Raw genomic sequence first — 21,614 nt, 5'->3', positions numbered from 1 at the left:
AACCAATGGAATTTCGTACAGGTGGGTGGTCCCTTAGGGTGTCATCTTTAAAGTCAACAACAAAAGAGAAAAGATTGACTCAATTTTTAAAGCCAAGGAATTTTTGAGACATCAGTTGGGATCAGAGGAAGAATCCAAAGATGAAGAAACCTAATCAAGTGACTCTGCCACCTCTGGAACGGATGAGGACTCTGCTGTAGAAACGGGCGCAGGAGCAACGAAAGTCGCATATGATTTCAGAGACAGAAAACCAAAGTAAAGGCAGAAGGACTCTGAAAATTGTCTTTTGAAGTAAATAACAAGAAGATGCTCAGAAAGTTCTCTCATAACAACTAACATACTAACATTGAAGCTGAGACAAACAAGAACTCTACAAGTATATTGTTGTACTAACACTTTAATCAGTAGCATTTAGTTTAACACGGATATGATCTCCTCCTCTTGGTTTTTTAGTTTAGTGTGGTTATCTTTCCTTTATCCATAGATGTAGTCCCCCTCCCTTATATTTTCTTTGTAGTTTTTTTTTAGTCTTATAAAAATAATAATTTTTTTTTAAAAAGCAGCACTCGTACCATGCGGTCACTCAACGGCAGGATCTTCAGGGCGGAGGGGCGCCTCAATTCTCTGGCTTTCGAAGAGGTCACCCCTCAAAAGCCCCCTGGTTGGGAGCCTTTTACCAAGGATCTTGGGGGGTCACGACCTGTCGGACCCCCTCCCACATGCTGGTGTGCAGTATACATCCCCGGGGCGTCCGGGAGATGTGTCTGCCTGTGTGTCACCATAAACCGGAAGTCCTACTCTGCAAATAATTTTGAGGATAGTGTGTAGGAGAAAGGATGCAGGATATCCTTTATCTTAACAATACTGTCATCATAGACTCAAAATACTTGCTAAGGCAACAAGCTGACTGCACACCACATTTAGCCATTGTCTCCGATTCAGTTTGAAGAAGAATGTCTTTTGAAGGGAAGCCTCATCGGTTAGTATACATGCACATGATTTACACAACACCAGCATTACTTTAATCATATCACCTGTGCAGCTATCTGCACAGCTATTCAATTTCTAAACAATCAGATGGAGTCAAACCAAACTCTTCCAGGCTCTTTCCATGTCCTGTTGGAACTCTTTCCAAAACCCTGCTACCACAGATTGCTGAATGAACATCATTTTTTGAGGGTGAATTGGGCATGCTACAGCTTGCAGAGTCATATTTTGATGTGTAGCCAATGAACTGTGCTTCCTCTGTGCTCCAATAGATATGGAACAGCTCTTTCTCTGGCAGACTATCCCAACACTTCATAATTGCTGTGCTGCATTTTATTACTTCAGCGAAATATAACGCCAGCTGAACCGGCTTAACAAAACATGGGTGGCTTTCTGTTTTTTACCTGCTCATGGTGGGAGAAGATGCGGGAAGAAAAAAAGGAAGGAAGTGATTAGATAAAGATAGCCTAGGCCCATTGGAGATCACAAAATGCAAGCTCCCTGTCAGTTCTGCTTCCACTCCTTATACAGGAAGAGAAATGAAAAAGGCTGAGCAGGCCCATTGAAACAAAAAGCTGTATATCATCCTTGTTCCAAATCACAGTGGCAGAAATCACCCATCAATCAGGATTCCCTCCTCCTCTGAGCAGTACCCATTTTCCACCCAGGTACCAGCAGCATCTTGCAGCACGTTATGTCAACACTAGTGAGGGTAAAGGTAAAGGTTCCCTTGCTCGAAAGCCAGTCGAGTCCAACTCTAGGGTTGCGGTGCTCATTTCTGTTTCAAAGCCGAAGAGCCAGCGCTGTCCGAAGACGTTTCCATGGTCATGTGGCCGGCATGACTAAACATCAAGGCGCACAGAACGCTGTTACCATCCCACCAAAGTGGTACCTATTTATCTACTTGCAATTTCTTGCTTTCGAACTGCTAGGTTGGCAGGAGCTGGAACTAGAGACGGGAGCTCACTCCGTCATGCGGCACATTCGGGTCTCGAACTGCTGAACTACCGACCTTCCACAGCCTGCAGTTCAGCGTCTTAACCACTTGAGCCACCGCAGCTCCTCCTAGTGAGGGTACCATATGGAAATATCTGGTGTGCGCCCAGCCCACTTCCTTTCATACACACTTAAAAATTTTCAGTACTGTGGAACAAATGTCTATCAAGCCAATGATTGGGACACAGTGGGGTGGCTGAATGGGATGGGACAGTGTATGTTGAACTCTGCCTGTGTTTATTTATTTATCTAATTTATACCCCGCCCTCCCCGCTTTACAGCAGGCTTGATGTGTATTATCCCTACAATGGCATGCTTGGAAGCACACAGCTTGTAGTTCTGGAGCAGAACTTTCCCTCTCTCTCTGGCACATGGTTGATCTGAGAAGTGCAGGGGGCATCTAGTCCAGGGGCAATGCTGCTAATCACCCTATGCATTGGGTGCATTACTAATGCCACAAAGTAACATGATCCTTCTGCCTGACTGACCCTTGTATGCGGTTTGGGAAAGTAGTCTCTCTTTAGATTATGGCAGGCTGTTGCTGCTGCACATGTACTTGGGAAGCACTACCATCTTCTCCACATCGTAAGTGCATCTGTTTTTGAGTGCTGTGCTGTACTACCCCCTTTTATACTTTTGCATGGGTCTGCTTCAACTAAGTTAATCCATGTCACTGTTTGAATGTGTGCATTTCATCAATGACCCCTGTGTATAGACCACTGGCTGATGCTGAAGCTGATTATACACTTGTATCTATGCCTCTATGCCTGTCCTGAAACTGCAGGACCGCTCCCCTGCTGTAGGACCCGGCATGATGGGGTGTGTGGAGCCCCAAAGCTGCCCGAACCCCTGGACTCCCCAACCGACCACTGACCTCCCCTGGAGAGCTGCAAGGAAGGCCAGGTTCCAGTGTGGGTGTGGCAGCAAGCAACCTGACCACCAGGGCTGCTGGAGTGAAGGTGGAGCCAATCCCCAAGCTGCCAATTAGCAGAGCCATGCTGGCAGCAGGCCCACTGAGAGAGCTTGGGGGCAACAACCTGAGTGAGCGACACGGTGGCTGAGGCAAAAGGCACCCTAGCAGCAGAGCAGGAGAGCCAGGTCGTGTCTCCATATCGTTGGAGGCCATCCTTCAGGGCCAAGCCCCTCCTGTGGACTGAAGGAATGACAGGGCTGCAATCTCTTGTTCAGGCCATGATGCCCAGCAGAGGTGGGTGCTCTCAGCCCACGCTAAGGGGAAGTCAGAAAGGGTGGAGGAGGCATAAAAGGAGACTTCTTAGAACAAGATGGGGAGAAGTGGGCTGGTGACCTTACATTGTGCAGGACATAGGCTCATTCTATGTGGTACAGAGAGCAGCTACCAGTATCAAAAGTTATAAAGCATTTATTGAAAAGAAAATGTTCACAACCATACTCTTAGAACAGCACCAGACTGACCAAGGGATTCAAAAGAAAAGAGTAAAATACAATTCCTCCCGCTATACATGCCCTAAAAAAAAGGGTAAAGGTTCCCTTGCTCGAAAGCCAGTCGAATCCGACTCTAGGGTTGCGGTGCTCATCTCCATTTCAAAGCCGAAGAGCCAGCGCCGTCCGAAGACATTTCCGTGGTCATGTGGCCGGCATGACTAAACACCAAGGCGCCCGGAACGCTGTTACCTTCCCACTGAAGTGGTACCTATTTATCTACTTGCAATTTCTTGCTTTCGAACTGCTAGGTTGGCAGGAATACATGCCCTAGCAGATGTTAAATAAGTGAGGCTCCTTTGCTTAGAAAGTTACAGATGTTTTACAGGGGTTCCATTACCTTCAAGCCTCTTTCAAGTGTACAGGCCAGCATATGGCAATGGCTGCCTCCATTAACAGGTCTGTCTACCTTGATGGAATCAGCACAAAAGAGCCCTTCCTCCTTGCTCCCTGGAGTTTTATCATTTTCTCTTTCTCCTCCCACTGACCAGGTCAGGCCAGGTCAAGGAAGCTTTTTCCTGAAGTCTCCAGGAGTATAGTACTTAATTCCACCAAATCTCTGTTTCCTAATAGATGGGGGGGGGGCTTGACCATCCCATTGTCTCTTGCTAGACCTATTACCATTTCTAAAAAGGTGGCCAAGGTAAGGTGGGAAAGCAACTGACTTCACCCCTCCTGCCTGTTCTCTGACAAGAGAGAATTTTTTTAAAAAAGCTCAAAGTGGAGTTTTTGCATAGTGTAGCCCCAGCCTTTTTCACAATATGAAATTAGCCTGGCACTCTGGTGATAAAGTCTGGGACCAACAAAGGGAGCAATCCTAAGCATGTCTAGTCCCGTTTTACTCATTGGGGCTTAATCGTAGGAAAGGACTGCAGCTAAAGGTTTCAGGAGGGAGGAAGTGTGAGAAAGTGAATAGTTCTGTGCGAAGTGTCTGAGACATAAGTGTAGGTTACTAGCTTTTTATTGCAACAGCAACATCATCAGAAGCCATCTAAAATGTACTAGATTTTAATTTCTCTTTGTAATAATTGCTTCATCATCATGCAATATTCCATTTCAATGATGAAAGTGGAAAAGCTTGGAACAGTCACTAACCTTTTCTAAGACATTAGTGCAATACCAGTAATGAACATGGAAAGGGTCAAAAACAGGGTCTTGTTCTTTGTTCCTTAGTGTGAGATTCAAAGGTCTAATGTTTGCAATGTTTTCTTCAGAAGAATCCTCACAAGACAGCTGTTCATTCAAATATTCCTTTAAAATAGAAACCCGGTCAAATGAGTATTGTATTCAGCAAAGCCAATTAAACATTTTTCACATATATAAACACAAAATCTAAGTGAGTTTCCTCATCACCTTCTACTCCTACAGTTTTTATATATTTAAACAGGAACTGTGAACTCTCAAAATTCAACGAAAAACATCTGTTCAATGCTTAAATTGGCATTTTATACTTTTGTTAATAGATACACATTTGTGACATGAACTACTTTTTCAATAACTAGCATAATATAATTTTGTTGCTCTATACCTCACTGGAAACAATGGCTAGTAAGAGACATTCAGTTACATATATAGATTATGGAATACAAGTGTTATAAATTAGAAGTTCTCTCTAAACAAATGAGGCAACAATATAATTTGTAATAATTTCTGACGCGATAACTTTGTGAGATAACATGTGGCTGAGATAACATGATTGAGGAATATAGCTTGTTCAATGGGGATATAACTTGTTCAATGGGGAAAAGACGTATAGAACTGCATATAAAAATGCAAACATACACAAAAATACAAGATAATAGAAACATATTTTTTGAGGAACGGTCTTCTTCCTAAGAATACTATATTCCCACATCTCCTTTTTAACTAAAATGATAGCATATGAAAATGCTGTTGTGTCTGAGCTATACTATATAATTATTGTTGCATGTACTTAGCGTGTTTTGACTACAGATTTGTTTGTGATTACACTGGTTGTGTCTGAGCTTACATAGCTGTATGTACTTTTTTCCCATTAAACCCTTGTGCAAATTTATCCATTCTGACAGTTTTAGGAAACTATAAAATCCTACTTCACTTTCAGTACATAGGATGCCACTTTAAATGCAGTGATGCACATCACTGAATTACAGCTAAAGCATCTATGTACAATGGGATCGTCCAGATAACCTGCCAAGTTAAGAAAGGGGGGAAACAAGAGACTCACTAATGTGCATTTTGTGAATGGATGCAATTTTAATAAACTGAAAAGAATTGTCATCGACTCTAAGACCCAAAACTAAGAAATGTCTCTGTTCCAATGTAGAGAACAATTAATCAAGATCTCACACATTGCAAGTCATGGAGATCCCTGTTCTAGAATAAGCCAGTTTGGCTACCACAGTAAAAGGTTCAGCACCATCTGATAATGAGAGGAGGCAAGCAGGGCAGACAGAGCAGAGCAGGGAGACATGGCATCTTAAGAGGAGACATGGCATGAAAAAGGACAAAGGAGACTACAATCCTGATTGGGAGTCTCTGGCTCTACATAAGGTTACCAACTTCCAGATGGGGGCCTGGAGATCTCCTGGAATTACTACTGATTTCCAGACTATAGAGATTAGTTCCCCTAAAGAAAATGGCTGCTTTGGAGGGTAGATTCTATGGCATTATAACCTGCTGAGGTCCTTCCCTTCTCCAAACCCCACCCTCCCCAGGTTCTACCTCCAAATCTCCAGGAATTTCCTAACCTGTAGCTGGCAACCCTACAGCTTTCATAGACAGCTGCAATCAGATAGTACTGGGAAGCCAAGTCTGACTGGTTTAAACTCTTTTTCTGGAACATTTATTCCTATTATGTCCATGGAAATCCAGTTTAATGTCTACAGGAAACAAATAACAACTTGCTGGTGATCCCCGGCCTGAGGGCTGTCTGGCTATTCACAACCAGGTGGAATGCTCTGTCTGATGAGACCCAGGCCCTGCGAGACTTGAAACAGTTTTGCAGAGCAAGACAGAGTTGTTCCACTAGGCATATGGTCTTGGATGAGTGGCGGCCTTCCCGCTATTGTACTTATGTCAATCTGTTTAGTGTGCCATCTGGAATTGTATATTAAATTTAATTTAGCTGGATTTTAAATGTATTTTAAGTATGTGTTGATTTATATGCTGTGATCCGCCCTGTGCCTTACTGTGTAGGAGAGGGTGGGATAAAAATCCAATAAACAAATAAGTAAGCAAACCAATAAATAAATGGAACATATTTTAAGTAATACAAAATTCCAAATTTCATAATTTAGCTTTAGCTAACTATTACAGGCCAAAAAAACTGAAGCAAAAACTAACCATAATGCTAAGCACACATGCATATTTCTAACAGATCTCAAATGCATATTGATTCATTGCAAAATTATGCATAAGAATTTGATGTGTCAGGACAACTTCAGTCCTCATCCAGCTTTACTTGTATTTTCTCAGGAAAAAACAATCAAGCACAAACACAGGAAAACTGCATCCAAAAGAATATGACAAAGAATTTAATCATACATGTTGGTAAAATGATCTTAACTGTTTGGTAGTTTGATTGAGGCATACATTTTAATAATTTTTAATGTACTGTATGTGTACACCTTATTGTTGTATTTCTCTTTTTATGTGTGTGTTATGTGCTGCTTCTGACTTATGGCAACACTAAGGTAGATAAAATAAGTTATTACTTTTAATTTTATTTTCCATAAAGTAAAAGATAACTGATTTTGTGATACCATTAATTTCTGACTGCTTTAACTGCTAACATGTCCTGTGGTCTATGCAATATAACTAGAAGCAAGTTAATGAAGCATGTCACAGTTTACCTCCATGAATAAAAGGCAGATGATTTCCTCTAAAGTAACCTTTTCTAAATAAAAGCAGAAACACTTAAAAACAAGTCTAACAGTGCAATATTGAGTTTTGTATTGACTTTACGAAGCATTATCACCTCCTTGACTAACCCTTAGCTGCCAGCAGACGCTGCCTCAGGCCACTACACACCTAATTGCTCGGTAAAAAAGGCCGTTTCCCTACCTCATTGAGCTGGATGATGTGATAAATTTGCCTCAGGTATTCACTGCCACCTGGTTTGTGGCAGATATCCAGGACCATCATGTTTATTTTCTGCTCAGTCAATTCAAGCTCAATAGCTTCCACTTTTGAGCTTCTATCATCTTCTGCTGCAGTAACAGTACTAGAGGGAATGAAAAAAACAACCCATAAGTATCACAAATAGTCACAAATCACAAACAATAATGCTACTAAAACTCAAGAGTATTAATCCAGAATAGTAATACAAATCTATACAGTCATATTCATAGCTTTGTCTTGAAACAGATAAAATCATGAAAACGTGTCTTTCTCTGTAGTTTAAAATTATGTCTATAGATACTTGAAACTATTGATAAACATTTGTTCCTTCACCAGTATATATTTTCATAATAACAGTAGTAAAAACTGCTTTAATCCAGTTAAACTATAACACTTTATTTTTAAAACAAATCAAGCATACTAACATAAAAAATAAAGTTCATTTTCTGTTAGCATAAAAGTATTTCTGATAAAAAGTATTAATATTCTTTATTTTGTAATATTGTGTTGCCTGTTGCACAATATATGCAATATGAAAACCCAATTAAAGTGCCACAGAAGTAGTGATTTTACTAACTGCTGGCTGGAAAATCAATATCTTAAATGTTCTGCAACAGCCTACTTTTGGATAATTTTATATCACTATTCGCTTTGGAAAAAATTAAGAACTTGTACTTTCAATTTTTGGTTTGAAATTTTTGGTTTTGCCTTCTATTTAAGTTACATTAGTTCATTACTGTATGATTCAGGTCTTGCAGCTTGGCATCTCAAACCACTCAGGTATTTTAAGAACTATGACAACTGACAAGACCACAAATTCATGGGACAATCTTTATGGTAATCATAATAGAACCTACAACTGAAACATTTCTGAATGAAAACAAGTTAACTGAGTGAAATGTAATATAAAAGATTTTAGCAGTAAATTGAAATTCAATATTTAAAATATGCCAATATTACAAATTTTCTCTGGATGATTTATTGATCTGGTCTCTGAAATGCTACGCAGCTGCTGGACAATAGAAACAATGTGGCTTCACAATACAGGCCTTGCTAGACATTACATTATTTTAAAATACTGCAAGTTGCATTTTATTTCTTTGCTGAAGAATAGAAAATATTTTACCTAAGAGATTCACAAGAAAGAGGACACATTTACATCCTTAACATATTTTAAAGCCAGTATAGAGATACAGCTGAATTTTATGTCAAGCTGCTTAGAAGATGACATTGAAAGAGTTGAGGCCATCTGACAAAAGAGTGTATCAGTGTCAGAACCCATACTGTATCCTTTCCTGTCCATCACTGTGCAGGTGAAGCAGATGATTGGATTCAGTCAGTGCTGTGATTAATGAGTTCCTCTCTGGATTTGGGACTGCCTATCAATCATGTCATTAGGGAGAATGTGCCCTGAAAGAGGCAGACCTCAGCCAAGGAATAACTGCATTCATCTTAATCTTTATATGCACCCAGTCAGGCAACTCAGGGTCACCATGATGAAAAATAATAATCTTCAACTCAACAAATTACTTTGCAAAGACAGACATTTCTTTACTTTTTGGGGATGGGTGTTCTCCAGAATATTAGTGGGCAGTTTATAACTTGTGCGTTAACAAAAAAAAAGTGCAGGTTATTTTAATGAATTTTGTAGGTAATATAGAGTCAAGCAATGACTGTAACTGCCATTTTCCTGTTGAGTTTTCTTACTGGTTCCATTTGTTCATCAACATTATTTTATTCAGCCAAAACAATTTACTTGATCAGCATCAATATTTTAGAAGTTATTTTTGTAACTGGTGAATAACTGGAAAACATTATTATAATAGGGAAATATGGATAAGAATACTACTTATTTTAAATTACTCAGTCTGCATCTAAATTGTCCAAGGTACAGAAACTCAGGCAGATATTTTATTACATACATGATAATCATAAAACATTTTAATCAGGGAATGGTCCCACAGCTAGAAATTTACCACTGATTCAAAATTTGTACAGCCATTTAATCAAGTTTGTCACTATCCATTAGAAATATTGTGATTTGTTTAGCAATTGAAATAGTTGGTAATGAACACTTTTCTTAGACAACATTCTGAAAACATCATCTGAATTCCAACTTCATTTCGACTCATTTAGATGAGACATGCTTTATATCTGCACTAGAGGCTTACAGCCAAGTGGTATTTTGGCTGATAAATAGCTACGCACTGTGGGGGAATACCCCCCCCCCCGCTGTCTTTTTTGGTTACCTCCACTTGGCTCTATTCATATGTTGGTTGTGGCAACTCTCATGCAATAGATGAAAAGGTCATGAATCTGAAAAAAATGTGAACCACCCCATTCATATAATAACATGCATGCATGTGGATGTCTTGGTTGCATGACTCCCCAGCACCCAAGAATGAACTGGGCTTCCATGTAAACAGAAAAAGATGAGTGGGAAACCAAGATCATGTGGGGAAGAAGGAGAGTGGAGGGCTGTTGCTTGCACAGCCAACATATAAATTAAAGCTCAGTCTCCCTTACTCACCTCTCCTCTCTCTCTCTCCATGTAATTTCCTTGCTAATCTCACTGTTCACTGCAAATCCTCATTACCACAAGTGTAATACATTATCAGACTATGGCCTCAATCCAAGGTTAGATAAACTTGCATTCTTCTGCAATCTATGCCACTTAAGTTAGTTATTACTAACTTTAGTTGGATCAGCGCCTATATGTTTAATTATAATGATGCAGCATACCTTTCTGAAAGGAATTTCTATATTGTATAATGGGAACTTCTCTACTTATGTGTAAAATTATCCAAAATATCTTTCAAATTAAATATTTAAAATTGTAATAAAAGACCACAAGATTTTCAATACTATGTTTCATTTAATGGGTGTTTTAGATTAAAAAAATAGTATATGACATCTGATTAATATTATTGTAAATTCCTGTTGTAAAATAAAGAGTAGAATCTACCAGTCACACACGACTGATTCGATTCTGTTTAAAAAGCCTTCCAATTCCAGTGAAGTTACAACCTGAATTATATTACTATCGATACCATTTTTCTTTATCATTATGATCATGAGTGGCATCCAGTGTATGACTCAGTTTTGTAATATTATCTTCCCTGTTTCAATTCTGATGTCATGAGTAAGTTTGTTCAACAAGCTGTAGGAACAACTGTGAACAGCAAACACATGAACTTGTCATACTGAGACCCTTGCTCCACTAGTGTAGTATTGTCTGCTCTGACTGGCTGCAGGTGTCCAAAGTCTCAGGCAGAGGTCTGCCCCAGGGTGAAAATTCTTAAATGCATTCAACTTTTTGCAAAATATTCTTGTGTTTGAATCTTGGGGTAAAAAGTGAAAAGGTTCATACTTTCTTCAATCAGAAATGGCTGGATGCCTCTTTTTTTTTTGTTACTCCAAAATGTTCCAATTCTCCTCTGAATATGTTGTGGTTCAAAATTCAATGTGCTTACTTGTTTTTAATCACAGAAGACCAGAAAATGTCCTTTATGTACATATATCCTCTTTAATTTAATCTCCATAGCAAAATCCATTACCAGTATATATGTAATGACAGTTCAAACATACAGTGGGGGAAAACACAATTTTCCTGGTTTTATCTTAATAATCAGATTTCTGTGGGAATTTAGTACTTGCTATTAGAAATATTTTACTATAAAATGTTTTATTATGAAACATGTTGTGATTACAGCAATGAGTGACAGGGAAAAAAGGAAATTATTATACCTCCTTACCAGTCTATGCTTAGTTTTCTTGCCCTTAGTAACTGGTTTTCAATCCAGTTTGGTCTTTGCTGTTCAATGCTCCATATAATCTTCTGTGTCACTTGTTTAGGGCTACTTTTCTTTTTCCCCATAATGCTTTCCAAACATACACGAACCAAACTAAGCTTCTCTTTGCTCCATCTGTCAAGTGTTGTACCGATTAAAAGTTCTGTGGTGTTTCCATCCTCAAATATCCGACATATAATTACAATCAGGATCCAGACAAGAAGACCAGCTTTTTTTGATTCAATGCAAGTTTTTGGCATTTTTCTCTCAGACAGAAAAAAGAAATACTTAATTGGAGGAGGCAAACATGCAATCACCGTAGGTAGCTTGCTGATTACAATAGAAACTGCCTGAGCAGCAAGCCTTGTGAAGCCTTTAAAAAAATGAAAGATGGTATGATTAATACTAAACACTGTTGTTTTGAGCACTGTCAATGTCTAATTTTAGAAGTGACTGAGATGCATCATCTATTGTGGCAAAGGAGCAAGCTCTCTTCTCTGTCCCTTCCACTATGTAGGTAATGCCTGGTCATATAGAGACCTGATTTATATGTATCTCCACTTCTTTTTTTGAGGTGGAACAACCCCACAACCTGGTTCCCCATGTGAACAGGTATTTGTCTGGAGTGTCCAGTTCATTGTAACCTGACCCAGCTGGGAAACGGCTCTGACATGCGACCGAGACTTCATCATAAAGCTTCCTGCAATGCCTTACAATCATGTAGGACTGCAGCGCGACAGAGCCGAAAAGGACGCAGCCTTGTGAAGCCTTTAAAAAAATGAAAGATGGTATGATTAATACTAAACACTGTTGTTTTGAGCACTGTCAATGTCTAATTTTAGAAGTGACTGAGATGCATCATCTATTGTGGCAAAGGAGCAAGCTCTCTTCTCTGTCCCTTCCACTATGTAGGTAATGCCTGGTCATATAGAGACCTGATTTATATGTATCTCCACTTCTTTTTTTGAGGTGGAACAACCCCACAACCTGGTTCCCCATGTGAACAGGTATTTGTCTGGAGTGTCCAGTTCACTTTAGATATCTATGTGGTGTATAGATACTGAGCTTGCTCCTTCTATATAGAGGACAACACCAAGCACCAGTTCAAGACAATGTACAAACCAGGATATATACATCTTGTATTAGAAAGGTTGTTGTACCTGCCATTGAGAGACATGAGTCCCTGCTAAACCATAGACCTCACAATGCAGCCTGGGGCAATTCACTATCCCTTAGTCTAACCTACTTATCACCCCATAGTATAACTATTGAATACTATAATTAACTACTTAGCAAGTCTTGAAATTAAATTGAACACAGAAGCTAGGATCCAAACAGCTAACCTATGCACTTCAAGGGGCTTGCTCATGTCCCTTGGGATACAGCTCAGTGAATCTCCCACTTCATTGGAGAATGTGAGTAGGGGCCATGGCTCAGAAAGAGTATCTGCCTTGCAGGCCGAAAGTCCCAAGCTCAATACCAAGCAGCTCCAGTTAAAGAGGATCTGGTAGTATGTGATGTGAAAGGACCTGTACCGAAGACTACTAAAGAACTGTTGTCAGTCAGAACAGACAGTAATGATATACCAATGGTCTGTCTTAGTGTACAGCAGCTTCATGTGTTTAATCTAAAGATATGGCGTAAACCTCCATTTTGCAACTTGATCATTATCACAAAATGATTCCCCCTCATGCTGTCTCTTTTGCTCCCTACACTATTCTGTCATTTCAGGCAGAAATTACCTCCACATTAAGGCCCCTTTCACAAAAGGATAAAAAAGGAATATAAAGTCAATATTTTTCCATTTAAATAAGTTTAAAACTATATCCTTTATACATAAGACTAATGAAACATTTAAATTTGCGTATGAAAGTTTTGGACACTTTGCTACTGTTTTGAACAACTTGTTTTAGGAACTAGAGAAAAAGGTTACAAGCCAAGTTATAAATGTCTGTATTACAAAACTATGACAAAGTACACTCTAAGATTACAGCCCCAACATTAACTATAAATTAAACTTGTGAGAACATATTTATGCTCAACAAAATCTAAACACTAACAGCAATCTGTTTAATAAACTGTAAAAAGGGAGAAAGGAAGACAGGTTGCTGTTTTAATAATTGGAGACCTTTGACTATCACTAGTATGTTTTATCCTTTTTACCACAGATGATGATATGATTAAATGATTAAAAATCTAACATAAATGAGTTATCATTCCTCAGAGTGAACATGATGGTTCTGTGATAACCAGTGGAGCAGTGAAAAAAGAAACTTGCCACCAGAAGAACCCTGAGGCATGAAGATAGGCAAATATTAGTTTTTAATCTTTTTTTAATGAAAGCCCTGCCACATAAATGACGCAGTGAAGACTGAATCATTCCCCCCCAGGAGGTTTAGAACCAAGCCAGACATCATGGCAGTCATGGGTCTGAACCTTGGCTGTTGCAAATTTTTATAAGAATTTGGCCATCTAAAGAGACATTTAAAGATGCCTCAAGGGCAATCTCGATTGTCCACCACATGCCTTTTCAAGTGCTTCTGAAGCTAAACAGCGTATCTGGCTTCTCCTCTTTACTTTCCTTCATATGTGTGAATGCTTCAATACTATGGGGGGAAAGTTCTATATTTGGGATCACCAGAGCAGTGGGAGCAAAACCTGCTCGAGACTACATACCTTGGTATTCCATGCAAGGGATTCTAGGTGGGTGAGTGGGGAAAAGATTGCATCTCTTCTAGTGCTGCACATAGGATATGAATTCTGCCTCCTATGTGCCCTGTCGAAAAGTCCTTGCTTCCCCCCACCATTACAAACACAGGCATTTTGTTAATTACTTAGTAAATATGCTAACAATTCCATCAAAATTCCAGGAATTATCTTACTATTTATTTATTATTCAAATTTGTACCCTGTCCTCCCCGCAATGCAGGCTCATTACTAGAGTTGTTAAATCATACCATTTAACTCTAATTCTTCTATTTTTATGTTTTCATTAAATGGGTAACCATTATTTTGAGAGGTTTATGTAAGAACACACATACATTTCCCAGATTCTTTTCTCTTCATTTCTCTAGGGGTATAATTCCATTCCTTTGGAACAGTCTTCAACAAACTTTCAGGAACTATTTGCTTGTGTTGATAGGTTCCATAGTTCTCTGTTGCTTCCCATGAATGCATCAAAGAAATTATCTGCTTCACTATACCCTTAACTGAATTCATCAGAATCAGCTTCAAACATCTCATTACCTCCGGTTCTGATTCAGCACAACTAGAAACTTTGGAGGCAAAATAAAAGAGACATTAACTAAGTTGAACAATGAAGAGAGCAATCCCAAGCAGGTCTACTCAGAATCCTATTCAGATCTATTCAGTGGGGAAACTGTCCTTAGGATTGTACTGTTAAGTTTTCATACTTTTTAAAATTTCATTTCTATAAATATTAACATAAACAAAATGAAGAATCTAACATTACAGAAAAAATACAAAGAAATCTATGCAGAACAAAAAACACATAAAGCACTGCATCATGCATCACTTTTTCTATTACAGAACAGAGGAATACAAACATTTAAATCTAGATATAACTTTTGTTGCCAAGATATCAGGAAAAGTTGCCATGTTATTGAAAAACAGGTTCCTTACCTGTAACTGATGATCTTCAAGTGGTCATCTATGCATTCACACTTATGGCTTACAGGTCTGCGCCGGCTCCAATTTGGGAAACTTCTATCAAGTTCGAAAGGATTTGGAGCCCGGCCTCCAAGCATGCACGGAGACCCCAACCACGCATGCCCAGAGGGTGGGGCCCCAGTATCCCACCAATCCCTTCTGACCGCTGCCAACCGAATGGAGAACAAACCAAAGAAGCTGACAGCAGTGGGGAAGGAAGGTGGGTGGTGTGAATGCATAGAAGACCACTCAAAGATCATCAGTTATAGGTAAGCAACCTGTTTATCTTCGTCATGGTCTCTATGCAATACACCTATGGGAGAACAGCAAGTTTAGGCCTACCTGGAGGAGGGTGCTGGCAGCATCTCAGGAGATCACAGATTGCAGGATTGATTGGCCCATGATGGAATGACATTGTGCATGCTCATCCACAGTGTAATGCTTGATAAACATGTTTGGAGTGGCCACGAAGCTACCTGGCAGATGTCTTGAAGGGACACTCCTTTGAGGAAAGCCGTGGAAGTCAATATTGCATGTATGGAGTGAGCCTGAGGCCGAACAAGCAGTGGCCTTTTATTCAGAAGGAAGCATAGTTTTATGGTCTTGACAATCCATATGAGATCTTCTGGCCTAAAGAATGCGTTGCATAGGACAGAAACAACTGTGGGTCCTTGCGGATCTTGCGTGTTCTATCCCGAAAGAATAAGAGTGCCTGCTTGACATCCAGCATGTGTCACAGATGCTCAATGTCCAAAGTAGGGTTTGGAAAAAAGTCAGGTAGAATAACCCTTCAGATGCGCTTCCCATATGGACCCCACACAAAGGCCATTGAGGTGCACCCCCTTCTCTTTTTCTGCAGGACAGACTGCCTCTATGGCTCCTTTTTCTAGTAGTCATAGAACTTCCTGATGGAGGGCCAACGATGTTGCAGTCAGAACGAAGACAGCAGTGGGGGGCATCTGAACCCACTCTATTGCATAGCCCTTGCTGATGATGGAGAGCACCCAGGCATCCGATGTTATATGGCTCCATGCGGGGAAGAAAGAGCCAAGCCAGGTGGCCCAGGGCAATAAGAGGGGGCAGGAAGAGGGAGTCGGTGGCTGCTGGGGGAGTCAAAGACCCTGTTTAGCATTCTTAGTCGTCTTGAGCTTGCCATTGCTTCTCGGCCTTTTGGCTAAGAAGTGTAAGCATTAGCTATATAAAGTCTTGAGCTTACCTTGATGAGGACCCTGATGGAACTTGAGTTTCTGAGAGTAAGTGGATCTAGACGAAGATTGAGAGTGTCTAGACTTCCAAGAGTTATCTGGAGACTGTCTTATATGGTCTCCTGGTCTTGGATCATTGTGACTGGTATGAGGGGGAGACTCCCAAATTCTGAGACACTTTGTGACTCTTGTCCATCTTCTCCAGAATCAAGTCAGTAGTGGAGTGAAAGAGACCCTGCCCATCAAATGGCAAGTCTTCAATGAGGGCTTGGGTGTCCGTCTGAAGAGATGTGGTGTGAAGCCAGGAGTGACAGCAGAGCACATGGTGGATGACATGGTTTTGGAGCTGGTATCCAGGCTGTGTTTTGCAGAATTAATTACATGCTAACCAGGTAGAGCCTCCAGCCCTGATGGACTCCCTGTCGAACTTTTCAAGAAATTTGCTGATTGGTGGACCCCTCTATTAGCCAAGCTATTCATATCTATTGATCAGTATGATGTTCTCCCAAATTCATGGTTAAATTCAATCATAATCCCAATTTACAAGAAGGGCGATCCTAATTTACCTGGAAACTTTCGCCCTAACAGCCTTTTATCAATCATGGGAAAATTATATGCAAAGCACCTAGAACACCGCTTACTTGATTGGGTCCACTCTAATGCCATCATAGGGCCAGAACAAATTGGCTTCTCCAAAAATAAATCAACCCTTGATCATTGTTGGATTCTTTCTAGCCTAGCCACAAAATATATGAAACTAGGTAATAAAAAACTTTGTGGCCTTCATCGACTTAAAAAGTGCCTTCAATTCTATCTCAAGAGAAAAACTATGGGATAAACTGCTCAAACTAGGAATTGACTTACACCTCCTATTCCTTCTAAAAAAATTATACACAGCCACAACAAGTCAAGTTGAGTACTCTCCAAATGATAGGCTGACCAATAAAATTCCATCTAAGAAAGGTGTTAAACAAGGATGTGTCCTTGCCCCCCTTCTTTTTAACCTATTTCTTTCTGATTTGACACGCTCATTTGAGCTTGTGAACGGTCATCCACCAAAACTAGGAGGCAAATAAGTACCCATCCTTTTATACGCAGATTATACTGCTATTTTATTTTTCACTAAAATTGGACTTCAAAGATATCTAGAAGCCTTTAACAACTATTGACACTCAAATCTACTTAAAATCAACTATACCAAGACAAATGTGGTAGTATTTTCAAAAAAATGGGTTCCCTATAATTGGCACATTGGAAATGTCAGAATTCAACAAGTTAAAAGTTATAAATATCTTGGTGTAACCTACAACTATAATCTCAGTTGGGCAACTCATAGAAGTAGGACTGTAAAACTAGTGAGGATCTCTCTAAACCAACTTATATCCTTCTTCTTTACTAATGGCAATCAGTATGTCCCTGCTGCGATCAGAGTATTTAACTCTAAGATTCTATCTCAGGTCCTGTTTGGAATCCCTATTTGGTTCACTGCCCTTAACCATGATGTGGAGAATATCCAAGTGATCTTTCTTAGACAAATAATGGGTGTCCCCAAATGCGTGCCTTACTTTACAATCTGCTCTGAAGTTGCCCAAAATTTGATTGAGACCAAGGCCTGGATCTTAACGACATGCCACTGGCTCAGGATCTACTTCAGAGCTGAGCCGGGCTCCCTTTTATTTATTTATTTTGCTTAAAGAACTGCATAATTCCTCCTAGGATTCTATAATTATATCTAAAAAGTCAACTTGGTGTTCCTCTTGAAGACCTAACCCTAACCAATGAGCCTCATATTTTTAAACTAATCAAACAACGATTCTTAGATATTGATCTGCAAAAGTTATACCCTACCCAACCTCATATCTGTTCCCCTCCCATGCTCGGCCTCTCTAACCATTTAGGCAAGATGCCCCAATATTTTTACAATCTCGATATCCCTCTTCATCGCAGAGCTTTTCTTCTGGCCAGTGTTAATGCATTTCCCTCTAGAATACTCTATGGCAGATATTATCAAATCCCAAGACGAGAACGGCTGTGCCCCTGTGATCTTAACTCCCTGGACACGATTGAGCATATAATTGTCGAATGCCCCCTGTATGAGCTACCTTGCCGAAAATTCCTTCTAATTTGGCTTCATCCTAAAAGTTATTTGAGTAACAAGTTAAAATGTCAACTTCTCTTGAATGATTCGATTCCTGAGATCACTAATGATGTTGCCAAGTTTCTTACCGAAATTCTTAAAGTACAAAATTTTAGATAGTACTATTTTGATTGTTCCAAATTAGTATTGAATCTTAGATTTTAATTTTACGATACAATGTTTTATATACCTTATGACTAATGATATGCCAATAAAGGTCTATGAATGAATGAAGGATTACCTGCTTAGTAAGTATCATGCCTTCCTTCTGTATTCTCCTGGCCTCATCATGATGTTATGCAGGGAGGAGTGCCAGAAGGGGCGACATTTGCTCCCACAGAGAATATTCGTAGTGACCCATACATTCAATATAATTTGCTGTCTTATCATCTAGGGTGCCTGCGGAATAAAATCGCCTCCCAAATGCATCCATCTTTTCCCTCTCCCTGTCGGATGGTGTAGAATGTGTCTTCCCGCTCTTATTAGAAAGGGTGACCACCATAGAATTAGGTTTTGGGTGGGAACAAAGGAATTCTGCTCCTACCTCCTGGATCTTGTATATATGGTCCAATCTTCTGGTAGACACCGGGGTAGACATAGGCTTGTCCCAGTGGGACTTGCCTGCCTGAAGTAGGACCTTAGCCATAGGGAGGGCAACCGCTGTCGAGGTGTCCAACTGTATAATGTCAAAACTGTGTCAGTGACCTGGAGCTGGGGTTGGGAAAAAGCAATTCCCAATTATTGAGCCATTTGTTTGATTAGATCCCCATAACAGCGGAGATCCTCTGAAGGAGAGATAGGCAGATCTTCAGCAACTTGTTGGCTAGAAGGACCTGAAGGGGTAGCTGGTGCTCCAGAATTGTCCTCATCCGAGTTGCTTCCTGTGGAGTGAGACAACTCATCCACTCCCAACAAGGCATGTGGAGAGTTGACCTGCATCGGGGGTGCCGGTGAACCACTGACCGTGGTTGAGTTATTGTCGAGCTCGATGCAATCGGTCTCGGTAACTTTCCAGTTGGAGGGGCCATCGGTATCAATGTGTTCTCTGGAGCCTTACGAGGGATCTGTGTTGGTGTAGCACAATCCTGTACAGGAGAGCGGACACAGTGGGAAATGCTTGAGCGCTGGACCCAGTCCATCGACTTACTCTGGTTCAACCAGGGGAGTGTTGTAGCCAATGAAAATGCACTATAGAGATATTGAAGCTGGCGGATTGAGGCCGCTGGTGATCGATTGTGAGATCGCAGAGAAGGGCTGCTGTGGCTGGAGGAAGAGCAGATCCACCAGCACCAAACCTGTGTCGGAGTAGATGACTGGTATCGATGGGTGACCAGGAGCGAGAAATTGAGGATCTGGAGCTCCAATGAGATGGTAATTGGTGGGAAGGTATCTCCTCCACACCTGATCCCGAAAAGGAGAGATCTCCCAGTACCAGTTTGCACATCGGAGAGCCCGGTAGTTGAATCGGTGAGTCTAGCAGCGTGATAGGTGGTATCTGCGGAACCGTCGACAAATCCAGTGAGACAGAGCAAAACAGGGGAACATCAGCCTGCATGTTAGAGCTCTGTGCTGCACTCACTGAAGTGGACTTTGAGCCAGTCTTAAGGTGCTTGTGCTTCACCTTAGTATGGCCCTTTGCCTCCTTCTTCTGAGAAGCCGGTGTCAAGGATACCAATGGGGTGGACGGTGCTGACGGGCTCGATCCCGACGGCCCAGCAATGGGGGAGGCGGTGTCTGACATCTCCGATGATTGGAGCTGTTCTTTCGGCGTCGATCGGTGCTGATCCGTCGGTGCCAACCAGGGTCGATCATCCAATGCTGATTTTGGGGTTACCTCTGTCAGAGTGGAAGTCATCGCCCCAGGATGCAGTGCAGATTCCAGAAGAGCCACTTGGAGCCTGGCAGCCCTGTTCTTCCGCATCTGATTAGAAAACTGGAATCTGTCCTGTGCACCTTACCCAGGCAGAGCAAGCACAAAGCACAAAGAGTGGCTGTGGGGGTTGTGCTAGGAGATTATAAAATTACTATTCAACATGTTTCCCGTTTCTCCTCTTGAACAAACAAGTTCTCATGGGTAGTTTGATCTGGGTGCGGTGCCATCCTAATACCACTTCCCAAGACTAAGCCCCATTGAATAGACCTGAGTAGAATTCTGCAGATCTGCTTACGATTGCTCTCAAAATTAAGTATTTAACAATGCAAGCCACCTAAGAAATACAAAATTTGTGTGTTGTTAAAACATCAAAAATCACCATGATACTTGATAATTATCACAATATTATTATGCTACTTGGTAAAAATAATAGAAAAAGGTCTATAATAGAAGGTACCTTTTAAAGAAAAGACAAAAGAAAAGGGGGGGAAAATTGCTTGGGCTTTGTTTCAGTCCATTGCTGCTTCAGCATTACTTTCCCAGATAAAACTAAGTAGGGGTCTATGGGGATATGGAAGGATGCACTGGTCACTTATTTTAATAGCAGCATCAATATGCATATTATCTATCAATATTAACTGTTCCAAGATACCAGCATGCATTTATGTTGGCTAAATTTAACATGCTATGATCTGCACTGCTGATATATAGATACAAAAACATTCCATCCAGTTGTAGATTTTGTTCTCTTTCTGCTAACCTGATTGAAATATTGGTTTATGTGTTTTCCCACTGTAAATTCTATGTACAAGCAGACTTGGATTTATTAGTACCTATGCTGATTGACCAAAAACTGTTCTCTGAGCAGAAGACTATCTAAATCTTATTGGTGGGGGTTGACCAAAGAACTACTGTATCTGTAACTAAGTTTCTGTTCTATGCAATGAAAATATGGGCTGAGATAACATTCTGTGTATAATCTACTTAAATTCCAACCCTTACACTATAAGATATACTTGGATGAATGATGTACACTGGGGCTTTATGTAGGTAATTAACTCTATAATAGTGCTTTTTCTGCTTCTGAATGGCCTGTGGACCATAATAAAGACTGACTGAATTTACTTAACAGTTTGGCATAGTGCTTTTGTATCCATTACGAAAGAAGGGCACCTGTAGAGGACTAACCTGGAACTTTATAAAACACTAAATTTTAATCCATAAATATCCAATACGAAGTCCATATGGAAGATGGCAAAAATACAGAATGTTAATTTCATACATAAATTAACAACAAACTTAATTCTTACAGAAGGATTTTTCAGGGGGGGAAACAATTAAATATTACAGTACCTGACTAGGAGGGGATTACAGCAAATTTAATGTGTTACAGG

General features: G+C 40.3%; 1 protein-coding gene across 1 annotated transcript in view; it reads right to left on the bottom strand.

The window, feature by feature from the left end:
* Nucleotides 1-21,614, bottom strand: part of KIAA0825 (KIAA0825 ortholog) — a 162,227-nt gene that overhangs the window by 24,533 nt on the left and 116,080 nt on the right. The window contains exons 14-17 of the mRNA XM_015427715.1: nt 14,378-14,611; nt 11,301-11,709; nt 7,489-7,648; nt 4,540-4,695 (exon numbers count right to left, since the gene is read on the bottom strand). Coding sequence (XP_015283201.1) covers nt 4,540-4,695; nt 7,489-7,648; nt 11,301-11,709; nt 14,378-14,611 — 959 coding nt within the window. The remainder of the gene's footprint in view (nt 1-4,539; nt 4,696-7,488; nt 7,649-11,300; nt 11,710-14,377; nt 14,612-21,614) is intronic.

Source organism: Gekko japonicus, unplaced genomic scaffold (assembly GCF_001447785.1).
Source record: "Gekko japonicus isolate JY-2015 unplaced genomic scaffold, Gekko_japonicus_V1.1 scaffold363, whole genome shotgun sequence".
Lineage (NCBI taxonomy): Eukaryota > Metazoa > Chordata > Lepidosauria > Squamata > Gekkonidae > Gekko > Gekko japonicus.
The sequence above is the reverse complement of the archived record's forward strand: the minus strand, read 5'-3'. Positions and strand labels throughout refer to the sequence as shown.